We start from the raw sequence: 13,809 nt of genomic DNA, 5'->3' as shown, positions 1-13,809 counted from the left end.
CGCGCGTCAATGGCGATATACAGTGCAACGATGCCAGAAAAACGCCAATTTTAAATCCGATTTTACTCGTCAGGATGGACGGTAACCTCCCATTTTCTTTACATATTCTGAAAGCTGATGAGTTGGATATGTTATTTCATGGGTTGGCGATGCTGGCAAAATGATTAAAAGATATCAAATTTCTTAATAAAGTAAAAAAAGTAAATTTTCAAAATGACGTCATCAAATTTCAAGTTCACTCAAGCGTATCTCACTTATCCTTTGCCAATTTACACTTAAATTTCAGTATGTTGTAGCTTATTAAATGATCTTTCATTAATATATTTACAATATTTTGATTGGAGGACGGCATCACCTCGTAAAAATGGATTGAAAGTAATATTGTCAAATTTGACCAGTTTACGTGTTATCTCTATGGGAGAGCAGTTTTTCTGGCAGTGAAAATTGACATGACTCTCTTTTTCGAGCACTAGCTCACTTATGCTTCGGTGAATTTCTCCCAGATTTTAGTATGTTGTAGCTGAGACTTTGGGCTATCGTAAGTGTGCCCTCCATTTTTTCATACGATGTCGGCATCAATTCGAAAAAACTTGGTTGAAAATGGCACGAGGCTTCGATGCAGCGTCGTTTTGCTTAATACACAGGGCCTATGGAGAATGAAATAGGTCATTGCGTAGCGCATCCGACTCGTAATCCTAAGGTCCCTGGTTCGAGGCTCACTCCTGCCAATATTTTTTTAAATTTTTTTAAACACTTTTTTTCTTCTTTTTCTTTACTTAATCTTAATCTCCCTTTCCTTACTTTATCTTTTTCTGATTTTTTTATGCCTCTCCTTCAAATTTCTATAAAATAACATAATTTTTTCTTTATTTTTCTTTCTTTCTACTACTTTCTGTGCAATAGATGAACAACAACAATGGCTATCAATCCCATATTTTGCACATGTCTAGTACATGTCACGTACATTATTTCATAAAATAACAACTATTTGATCGGACACCATCTTGGGTATGTAAATTAGGGTCAAAGGTCATAAATGTTTCATCCTGTATCTTGGTGAATACATGTCCTATCTTTCCCATATTTTGCACACGCAAAGACCATGTTACAAGAATCATTTCACAAAATAACTACTAATTGCTCAGATGCCATCTTGGGTGTGCAAAGTGGGGTCAAAGGTCATATGTACTTCTTTCTCAATCTTCGCTATTACGTGTTATCTCTATAGGAGGGAGTTTTTCTAGATGTGAAAATTGACATGACTATCTTTATCATGCACTATCTTACTTATGCTTCCGTGAATTTCTCCTAGATTTTAATATGTTGTAGCTGAGACTTTGTGCTATCATATAAGTGCCCTTTGTTTTTTCACACGATGTCGGTATCACGTCAAAATACTTGGTTGAAATTAAAGCTCATCAACGATGTATTGAAATTTTTCTTTCTTTGCACAACTTTCTTTGCAAAACCACAAGAAAAACATGCTCAATCACCACCATATTTTGCACATGTTTAGTTCATGTCACCTACATAATTTCATAAAATAACGACTTCTTAATCAGACGCCATCTTGGGTATGTAAATAAGGGTGAAACGTCATATATGTTTCATCCTGCATCTTGGTGAATACCTGTACTGTCTTTCCCATATTTTGCACACGTATAGACGATGTCGCAAAAATCATTTCACAAAATAAACACTTTTTCCTCAGATGCCATCTTGGGAGTGTAAAAGTGGGTCAAAGGTCATATGTATTTGTTGCTGTATCTTTGTTATCTAGTGTATACAGAATTTGGTACCACAGATGGCAGATATGACTCCCTTTTCTAAATGAGAATCCGAACATCACACGGCCAATGTCTCTAAACACAGATGAAACCTGTATGGTCATGCCTATTGCAATCAGGACTCGAATCATTCATTAAAAAAATCGGATCACCTTAATTTGTCAGTAATGACAAATTACAATCTCTAGTTATATTTTGCATGCCACTCGTGCGATATCTATACATTGTATTTTGCATGCCACTCGTGCCAGAATTTGCGGTATCACCGTGGTTCGATAACAATGTGTTGTGTATGCGTTGAATCTCTCGAACAGCATGGAGTACATCATACATTACATTGAGTACCGCGCTTTCGTAGTGCGATGTGCTATGTATACAGTTTCACCCGCGCATGGCACGCGCCCTAATACGTTCACATAGGGCTAGCGCATGGCGCGGTACGTCGCGAATGTCGAACCACGGACACCCGGTGACGAATAGTCACAGGTGTTCGAACGATGGTTGCAGCGCAAGCGTTCGGATCATGCACGCTATTTTGCTTCCGCAATTTACGTGATTTAGGAATAGGATGTCAAACATTGTCATTGGGTCACTTGCTTTACTAACGTTAGAATCTAACTTATCATAATAACAGTTAGATTCTAACTGTTACTAGTGTTAGAGAGTGTTTTCTTGTACCTTGTAGAAATGTGAGAAACCATCCCTTCTCGGGCCTTCCAAACTAATTTATATCATCGTACCCATACATTGTCATTAATACATCATTTGTATGTTGCTGTACAATTTGTATGTTCAGTTTTAAACACAGTGTTAGTTCTGATTTGTACTGCACTGCCTTCAAATTGTACTGTCCGTTCTCAACTCAGCCCAGTAATAGGACAGTATTACACACAACAGTCATGACAGTCTGACACTAGTCACTCCAGTGACCCAGTATTGTTTACTGCGGGAGTGCTGCGCAATCCAATTGCTGGCTTTACTTGTACGATACTACACAATACATACATGTACTGTTACTGAGTATACACTTGATGCATTATCGTTAACCAACTCACCGCTCCAAGTCCACAACACATTTTCTCGCGGCGAAATCCTCAACTCCTGCGTTGAAAGGCCACTTATTCGATTCTTTGATATCTCAAGAAAATGATGATAATGATTTACGTCTTTATTTCTTGATAAAATGGACAAACAAAAGGTGATGAAAGTATAGTGACTGTAGCAACTTCGTAACACAAATGACGGCTGATGTTGTTTTGTCATATCCTACTTAGACTCACTTCGAGTCGTTTTAAAGATTATGGCATATTCTCTATGAAACAATGAGCCAGCGCTTTGGAAAAGAAGAATTGAAGAAAAAAAAAAAATCCCAATTTTTTTTTTTCTTATCGCTCTCTTCTTAAGGAGATTACAGTTTGATATGTAATAACCAAGGCTATTCACGCTTCTGATGATAAATATGTTGAATCTCTCTGTTTTTCTGTACTATGCTCAGGCTGATCTGACGAAAAAGCTATAAAAAGAACTGTAGCTCATGCCAGAAAGCTGCGCACAACCCGCACAATACTGCCAACAGAGGGCGACACAGGCAATGCGATTTTCTTTTCTTTTCTTTTTTCCTTTTTTTTTGTTTTACTTTTTGAGCTTCATCAAATGGATTTCAATTCAGTTCAATCCAATTACAATTTCAATTTCAATTTATTTTAAAAACGTTCACAGTCACAATATTCTACAAATCCGGCAGGGGAACATACAAAACTGAAAACAAGCTTTTGTTGCATAGAATGTTGTTAGGGACCTTCGAGAATACTTTTTTTTTTTTTTTAATGCAGCGACAGATAATCGTTTAGAAAGAGCAAGAGCAGCAGTGGACCAAGGAGTGACGCCTGTGAGTACATTAAATTCATTTCAATTTATTTCACACTTCTTGTATATCAATATATTACATCAAAAATAACAGCACAAGTTCTTTTACCTTGTCAATAATTACACAAAAATCACATACATGTTAATAATAGTAATTATAATGATTACTGGTCAAAAATCAAAATGAGGTTGTACAAAGAGAAGTATGATGGGACCGACATGAAAGCAAGCTTGTTTGGCTGTAAGCCCCGGATAATCAGTGTTCGTGTAAGAGAAACGGACAACGGATACAAGTGCAGACCAGGTGATTTAATGACATTGTGAATATAGACTCAAGATTATGTGACTATTGACAGCAGTAAAATTGTCTCCTGCTTTCAAAATATTAAGGCAATGTAATGATTTGCCTCTTATTACACATGGAGAAAACTTATTAGAATGAAATATCATAATTAAGGGTATCAAAGGCTTTGTTAAAGCTGTATGAGTGAATTTGTCAACGGATTGAGCTATTGTGTTATTATTATTATTATTATTTCGTTTTATTTATACAGGGTGGCCCCGTCAGTAATCAAGTACTGTTTTCCAGAGGGCCCTGTAAACACATACATACAAGATAACAATCACAAAAAATAACATTAACATAACACAATAGGTCTACATCATACAGACCAGAACTGTTCATAAAAATGAGAAAATAAGGAATGAGACTAAATGTATCAATTTGCAACCAGGATGAAAAAAAAAATACTGACTGGGTTTCTAAAAAAAAAAAAGAACCTTCTATATATAATAAATATGGGAATATAATATGTATCAAAATAATTATTATACGTGCCTGAAAAAGTACACAACCATTGAATTCTGTTTCTATCAATATACAAAATCAATAACTATTATCTATATTAATCTCTTATTTCACTTATACATTATCATATTATTATATACCTCAAAATTCTCCATTCATTTCTTATAACAAAAATCAGTTATAAACAACATCAATCATCTTACAATATTCAACAACATAATATTTGCTTCTTCTACCCCCAGTGTTGCCCCATAATATGTGACGCCATGAAGGCAATGACGTCAACACCATGTCTGTCCACTTGTCGAAACAAAAACAAAATAACCCTGATTTACTGCACAACCACAGAGCTGACGCTGATTTCCACTGAGTTCCACAAGGTTTGTTGGAAATGGCATGGGGGCATGTGTTTCTTTCGAAAACTAAACTGAGATTCGTAATGTATTGTTGTTGATTTTTTTTCAAGAAAACATTAAGAGGTGAAATCTGTTGCCATATAGGGCTGGTCTTTTCTGTTATGTCCATAGATGAATGAGCGTATAATGTGCGTGTATATTGAAGCTGACTGTTACAATAATGAAGCTAAGGTAGAATAGCAGTAGAAGCAGAGTAAAATGACAGCAGTAGTATAGCAGTTTAGAAGTAGGACGTATTGCTACTACTGCTACTACTCACTACTACTACTACTAATAATAATAATAACAATGATGACGATGATAAAAATAAAATAATAAAATAATAATAATGATTATGTAAGTAATGATAACTCTAAATGTTTCCATAGTTTGAACAATTTCTTGTTAATCCTGAAAGACAAATCGTCTCTGAGCTATAAAAAAGAGTATCCATAGACTTGTTCACATGATTTATTAGAGTTGGAAGAGGCATAAATTTAAAGGTTTATGATAAAATCTATAATATGGTATTATAGTTGCTCATCGAATTCTGCTTTATGGCATGTTGTTGATAAAAAATCAGGCTTAAGAAGGCACAGACTTTGATATATACTGTACTAAAATTCTATATTATATTTTTGGAACCCACATCCTACAAGCTTTGCTTTTTAGTGGGTTCCTCATATTACACGTTAATTATATGTCCTCATACATTTGTGCATTATTGGTTGAAACTGACCATTGTGTGAAAAAACATTTCTGCTTCAAATCAAATGGAATATAAAACTTGTACGAAATGTGGAATATGGAACATGAATAAAAAAAAAGTTACTGAATCTTTAGTGTACACCAAATTATACAAATCTGTTTAAATAAGGGTAACAAAAAAAAAATGAAAATCCAGTAGGTTGATCCTGGCATGGCCTCACAAGAATTATGTCCGCTTGTATACATTTTTAAGAATAAATCTCATGTTCTCACAATCCTGAAGAAAGTACATCCATTTGCCTGGATCAGATGTGTATTATAACATGTATAATATCTATAGATCTAGGGCCTCTATATCTATATTATGTTTATATCTATATCTGGATAGAGTATACATTGAATAATCTATGCATATGTACCACAAAAGTTATAAATATATATGAAGTTTGTTCGCAAAAACCCGATAAGTCCATTTTTGAAGATTTTGAAGTACGGTCTCTGTCATAAAGTACAAAAAATACCTTTTAAATGATACATTGGTCACTACATATAAAGATACATTTTTGAAGTTATGGTCAAAAGAAGAAAACAATTCTTATTATTCTCTTTATTTTTCTTGACCTTTAATCGCAAATATCTCCATTTGGCAAATATGGACTTATCGGTTTTTGCGAACAAACTCTTCATATATATATATATATATATATATATATATATATATATATATATTATATCAAATGTGTGTGTGTGTGTGTGTGTGTTTGTGTGATAATTACCTAAATGGCATAAAAACCTTCATGCTCCCGGAGAAGCGCGTGTGAAACAAAACACCAAACAGGTTAGTCATCTTTATTAGCGACCAGGATGCGATGAAGCAGACACACACACACACACACACCCACACACACATCATAGTTGCTATCACTATAATACGCATGTATACCAATAGTCTCTACGTTTATGCTTTGGATATAGTTGCTGAATTCTTGACAAAAAGAATGATTTGTGGATTTTTTTTCTTCTCCTGAAGGAGAGCGTATACAGACAAGGGGACAGGGCCCATTGCACCTCCAGCGACCTTGGTACAAACCGACACCGTATACATTTCATGGGCATGATTCATTTGATCGACTCAACTGTTGAGCACATCCTGTATTATGACCATTGATTGTATTTCAAACCTTGATTGCTCCGTTTGTTTAACTTTACTCAACCTTGGAAAGTCAGAAAGTTAATCAAATTTGAATTAACAGAGCGCGGTTTCCCTAGTCAAATTTGCCGGGTTTTTGTGTCTCTTGAGTAATATGTGATAATTGACCATATCAATGACTCAGATAAATTTGTTAGCTATGCGTGTGTCGAAGAATTCTCTTTTATGTTCTCTCCCCCTCTTTCTCTCCCTCTTTAGTTCACCTTTACCTATCTCTTATCCATTTTCTCTCCTTTTTCCGTTTATGTCCCCACGTGTTTATATAGCCTTAATTATTGATGCAAAAAAACCTCTTTGGGACACAGCGATCTGTTTATCTTTTCTCCTAGTATCAAACATATATACGTTATGAAGGAAATGTCATTGAAGGGGAATAATATTACCCTTAACATACGTCAGTAGCAAGTCGAAGAACTGTGCACGTTATTCAAAAAGTAAAGTTTTGTATAGGTATAGTTTTGTATAGTATAGTTGTACGCATGTGACATCATAAACTGTAGTAGTCTTCTCTTCCAGCAGTGACTGCGCAGATACTTAAAACATTCATAACTTTTGAACGGATTGTCCAATTTTCCTCAAACTTTCACTGATGTGTTCTACTAATATTGCTGCATTTTCTCAATCCTTATGTATAGGAAGGTGGACTTGTCCTTTAAATTAAGGTAACAAAAATTTTAAAATCCAGTAGGTTGATGATGGCATCGCATGGCCTCACAAGAATTATGTCCGCTTGCATACATTTTTAAGAATAAATCTCATGTTCTCACAATCCTGAAGAAACTACATCCTTTTGCCTGGATCAGATGTGTATTATAACATGTATATCTATAGATCTAGGGCCTCTATATCTATATTATGTTTATATCTATATCTGGATAGATATACATTGAATAATCTATGCATAATTATGTACCACAAAAGTTATAGATATGTTATATATATATATATGTATATATATATATATATATATATATATATATATGTGTGTGTGTGTGTGTGTGTGTGTGTGTGTATGTGTGTGTGTGTGTGTGTGTGTGTGTTTGTGTGATAATTACCTAAATGGCATAAAAACCTTCATGCTCCCGGAGAAGCGCATGTGGAAACAGAACACCAAACAGGTTAGTCATCTTTATTAGCGATGAAGCAGACATACACACACACATACACACACACACACACACACACACACACACACACACACACACACACACACACACACACACACACATCATAGTTGCTATCACTATACGCATGTATACCAATAGTCTCTATACGTTTATGCTTTGGTCATAGTTGCTGAATTCTTGACAAAAAGAATGATTTGTGGATTTTTTTTCCTTCTCCTGAAGGAGAGCGTACAGACAGGGGACAGGGCCCATTACCTCCAGTGACCTCCAGCGACCTTGGTACAAACCGACAAACTTCGATTCCATGAGATCAATGACCGTATACATTTCATGGGCATGATTCATTTGATCGACTCAACTGTTGAGCACATCCTGTATCATGACCACTGATCTGTATTTCAAACCTTGATTGCTCCGTTTGTTTAAAGGGATAGTACAGTATTGGTGGAGATGAGAATTGGGCTTTTAACTTTTTGCGAGATACCAAGAAGACACTTATAATATAGTACAGAGCATACCATTTTAAGAGGAATTCAAAGTTTATTTGATGAAAATCGGGTTTGGAATAACTGAAACATCCAAAAACAAAGTAAAACAAAGCGATCGTTACAAAGTGTGGGTCCCACACTTTATTAGAATCGCTCTTTTTTGGATATCTCAGCCATTTCAAAACCAATTTTTATCAAATAAATGTTGAATTCCTCATAGATTTACATGCTCTTTCATATTTCATAAGAGATTTCTCATTATCTCACCAGAAAATGTTAGAAACCTGAAATTAGGTCTCAACCAAAACTGTACGGTCCCTTTAACTTTGTTCAACCTTGGAAAGTCAGAAAGATAATCAAATTTGAATTAACAGAGCGCGGTTTCCCTCAAATTTGCCGGGGTTTTTGTGTCTCTTGAGTAATATGTGATAATTGACCATAATATCAATGACTCTGATAAATTTGTTAGCTATGCGTATGTCGAAGAATTCTCTTTTATGTTCTCTCCCCCCTCTCTCTCTCCCTCTTTAGTTCACCTTTACCTATCTCTTAACCATTCTCTCTCCTTTTTCCGTTTATGTCCCCACGTGTTTATATAGCCTTAATTATTGATGCAAAAAAACCTCTTTGGGACACAGCGATCTGTTTATCTTTTCTCCTAGTATCAAACATATATACGTTATGAAGGAAATGTCATTGAATATATTCTGTATTCGTCTATATCTTATCAGGTACATGTATTAAGAATTGGTTAAAGAATGATACATGTATATCTTATACTTAAGATAATAATACATGACATGATATAATATAAAAATCTGATGTAACATAATACAAGGTATTACATTCATTTACACACATAAACATAAAATGTATATTTTCAGCATCCAATGTGGGCGTTGTGCTAACACATGGGAATGAACAAAATATTAATGGAAGGCTTACATACAGATGATGGTGATGATGGCGACGATGATTATAATGATAATGATAAAAAAAATAAATAACGGCAATGATACTCATAAAATGCAGTAATATTGATAAAACGTTGATTTCAGTATACGTACGAGTTAGTATTCTATACCTATGTCATACCTCTGCTATTTTTTAAAATGTAAACGCAATATTAAATTGAAAAGTTTAGCACTACTTCCCGATCCAAAACAATAATTACAATTCACTGTTTTCATTGTTAGGAATTGATCACTGCTGTAGCTATCTCCATTGAATTGAATTGAATTGAATTGAATTGAACTGAATTGAATTGAATTGAATTGAATTGAATTGAATTGAATTGAATTGAACTGAATTGAATTGAATTATCATCGAAATTTTCATCATAGTCATTATCATCAGTGTTCTGGGTAGTAATTTGTCGTGGTCTTTGCACCTCGGAAAACACTTCGTAACAAATTAAGTTGTTTTGCATCCCATCTATTTTCAAGGATGGTTCCTGAAGATTGCGTAAAGTTTGATATACATCGCGAACCCCTGCAAACGTGGTAAATATGGCGATTTAAATTTTGGGTGAGCTGTACTTTCGTCTGGGAAACCTGCTACATTGTAATATTCACACTTAGAAGGTAATTCCACATAATGGATGAGGATCTGGAGAGATCTGGAGAGATCTGGAGAGTTCTGGAATATAAGATTTATTGTGGAGAGATTTCATGGTTATCAGCCTTGACAATTGTTGCCCAATCTCTGTAATGACAATTACAAAAGTCAGTGACCACACAGAGCTTCTCAGCCAATCAAAACCAAGGATTTTAGTAAAATTGTCAGAGACAGACATTATTGATGGTGCCCAGCTATATATATATATATATATATATATATATATATATATATAATATATATATATATATATACATATATATATATATATATGTGTGTGTGTGTGTGTGAGTGTGTGTGTGTGTGTGTGTGTGTGTGTGTGTGTGATAAAAACCTAAAATGGCATTTAAAACACTTAACTCTGGCGAGGAAAGCGCATGTTTTTGAAACAAGACACCAAACAGGTTATCGCATTCTTCATCAGCGACCAGGATGCGATGTGATGTCTAGATTAAAATCCGTTTCTGAAGCAGACATACACACAATTCAGGGTATACGTCTGCTCCTGGTCGGACGGATTTCAAAACTAACCTGCTTGTGATGGAATGCGTCTAGTTTGGAAGTTGTTGCCACAGTGCATGGTAACCGCGCAGTGTATATGTGTGTATATGACTCACGTGTCATGAAGAAATAAACTGGTAGTGCTTTTTTTTTTTGGCCAATGAAGAAAAAAAAATCGACTCAAATTTTCAGCGGCCTCCGCACTGACATGAGTGCGAGCTCTACGTGTTCAATTTTTGTTTTGCTTTGTTTTGATACCGTCATTGTCAAGACTCCTGAAGAAGGCGAAGACCGCTGGAAATTTGAGTCGAATAAATTAATTCTTTGTTGGAAAAATACGCATTACCAGTTTATTTCTTCGTGGAGCCAATACGTGAATTCTATATATATGTATATATATATATACATATATATACACACACTCACACACACATAATATATACATATATATATATATATATATATATATATATGTGTGTGTGTGTGTGTGTGTGTGTGCGTGTGTGTGTGCGTGCGCGCGCGCGTGTGTGTGTGTGTGTCTGTGCGTGTGTCTGTGTAAAATATTGAAGGTCCTACCTTTATACGCATATCAACGATATCTAACCGGCTTGTATCAATCTATATGGCTGTGACAACTGATTTTTTTTTTTTTACTTGGGTGCTGATTAGCACTTTCAGGACAAAAAGTGTAAAAGAGTACGTGTCAAAAGATCAGAAGAATTAAGATGGGGAAAAACGCAACATAGCTTAAGGAAGCTGGAAGAAGAACAAAAAGAGATTGTAAAACATTACGCCAAAAGACAACTTGTCTGACGTAGAGGAGTTTATGATATGGGGGGGGGGGGGGGAATTTGGTAACTTTTATCTTTTATTCGCGGAAGCTTTTTTACATAACCACGACGTTGTCATGGGCTCGACGAGCAGTGACAGGTAGAAAGAAAGTAGCTAGCTTAGAGGAGCTGTAAACAGTACCAGCAACAAAGCGGGGGCATGAACAAAACGTTCTTTCTTCATTGTTTATTGCATATAACGATGAGTTCTTTCCTCGGACATTCGCTCCATCGTCACGAGTCTGAATACAAATTGGCAATTCACGGATTCAAAAGTAAAATGTACAAACAGCTGTATACAGTTCATCCGAAGGAATCGCCTACAAACACACACATTTTTCTTTTGAAAGCAAGCAAACATAAAAAGCCGGCTTTTCGTATATTTCACTCTCACAAAATCTTAATGTAGGTACATTTCTGCGAAAAAAAGGTCCAATGACCGTATTGTATTGTTTTGGTAGACAAGACATACATACAATCGTGTACATACATACACACATACATAGATAGATACATACATACAATGATACATTTTATTCGAAATTAACAGATATTATTCAATCGATAACTTTGCAGTGTCATCAGCTGTAGTACTGTAAATACAAGTCTAAATTACAAACCATTTTCATTTCCACAATAGTATCACGCTAAACAGATTTCGGCTATATACAGCGATTGATTCAATCATTTTCTTGTTATTTTCATACAAGATTATGTGGAATCATATAATGTTCAACACAAATCAACCGCAGTATGGAAGACCATTTCGTAATACACTGTACATGGTTCCGATAAGAAACCTTTGGTATCATACACATAGACTGTACAATATAATTTCATTTACATAGTCTTATACTGAATATAAAAATAGTTATCTGTAGGCAGTGTTTGATATGCAACGATTTAACAAGTACAATATAATACCTCTGATGGCCAATTAAAGACCAAAGGAAGAAGCATTATGTCAATGTATAATACAGTGTGAGACATGTGTGCGACACGCACGCACACAAACACACACTCACACACACACATATGGTATTATGTATATATATACATATATATATACATGTATAATATATATATATATATATATATATATATATACACAAACACACACTCACACACATAACATAATATATATATATATATATATATATATATATACGAGCCTATTTTCAATAGGATGATAATTACTGCGGAAAGCCGACCATCAATGACTTGCTTAGTTAATGTACATGGCTCTGCATGAGTATGATTTAATTTTACTCAAACTTTGTTGAGAAACTTTCCCTTAAAAAAGGAAGAAAAAATTAAATACGAAATTATTATTATTGTTGTTATTATTATTATCATTATTATTATTATTATTATTATTATTATTACTATCATATATTATTTAAATCCTGATTACCTTGGGCTACTGTTATGCAGGTACACTTATTTTTGTTGTTGCGAATCAATCAACTGTCAATAGGCCTTCTTGTTTTATCAAAAATGTAAGCCATTCATTACTGTATTATTTCTCTCATAATTATTTGCGACACGTTTAAGGCGATGACAACACAGTTGCAGTGAATCAGTATACTCTTTAGGGTATGCATTCATATGTTTGTTTGTTTATTTATTTGGTTTTTTTTCTTTGATTTTGTTTTCCACATACAAATGAAATTGCAGATACTGCATACATTTTAAACCCTAATACTAGATTCTTAAGTTCTATTCAATTTTCAGCTGGTAACGGGCAATTATGTACAGCAAAAGCGACGAGAACTTTAACGGATGGCAGTGTTCTAGATCAATGTCAGAGGAGTGAGTATTAGCTTCGTAGTAACTCTTACGGGCTCCTACACCCCTAAGTACTTTTTGTTAAAATTTAATTTCTTGTTTTTTTAATTGTCGTTTCTGTTCTTATCTATTTATTTTTTAAACCAAGATGACATACTTCCGCAATGAAAACAAATATTTTCCTTGAAACTCCTTTTTAATTATCCCTTTTCATACTTTTTATGACTGATTATTAATTTGATCTACCATAACTATTATTTTGTAATTTTTGGTGTCCTTGCACTGCTACAACACATCGAGTATAGTAGTACACAATCTATAGTCATGTGTCATGCCATTCGTAGCAAAGCTATAGATGACAATAATCATAATGTAAGGCGCTGAGAAACAACTTACAAAGTCTAAAAGCGCTTTTTATACACAAATGTAATCATTCATTTGTCTTACTATTGTCATGAAGGTAATAAGAGGCGAAGAAGTACACGATCTGTCGCATAAAGGTATGTGTACGAGACCTATGGTCTTGATCGTATTCTGCCATTCCAAAACACAAAAAGCACGTGGCTGTGATACATTATGATATTTCTTTCCTGCTAGTTTCACTCATACTGTGTCAGCCTACATCCACATACTGGGAACTTTCTTTGCTTCGATTTACCTACACGACACCTCTGTGTGTACGCA

The 13,809-nt window shown here is 34.6% G+C and overlaps 1 protein-coding gene across 1 annotated transcript in view; it reads right to left on the bottom strand.

Moving 5' to 3' along the window:
- LOC139736428 (serine incorporator 3-like) overlaps positions 1 to 3,045 on the bottom strand; it is a 31,065-nt gene extending 28,020 nt beyond the window's left edge. Inside the window, exon 1 of the mRNA XM_071647180.1 lies at positions 2,843 to 3,045. Within this exon, the coding sequence (XP_071503281.1) occupies positions 2,843 to 2,863 (21 nt within the window). The 5' untranslated portion in view covers positions 2,864 to 3,045. The remainder of the gene's footprint in view (positions 1 to 2,842) is intronic.
- Positions 3,046 to 13,809: the final 10,764 nt, after the last annotated feature.

This window comes from Diadema antillarum, unplaced genomic scaffold (assembly GCF_040938485.1).
Source record: "Diadema antillarum isolate AM-2024a unplaced genomic scaffold, OU_Dant_1.0 seq00000647_RagTag, whole genome shotgun sequence".
Classification (NCBI taxonomy): Eukaryota; Metazoa; Echinodermata; class Echinoidea; order Diadematoida; family Diadematidae; genus Diadema; species Diadema antillarum.
This window is presented reverse-complemented; position numbering and strand designations above follow the sequence as displayed.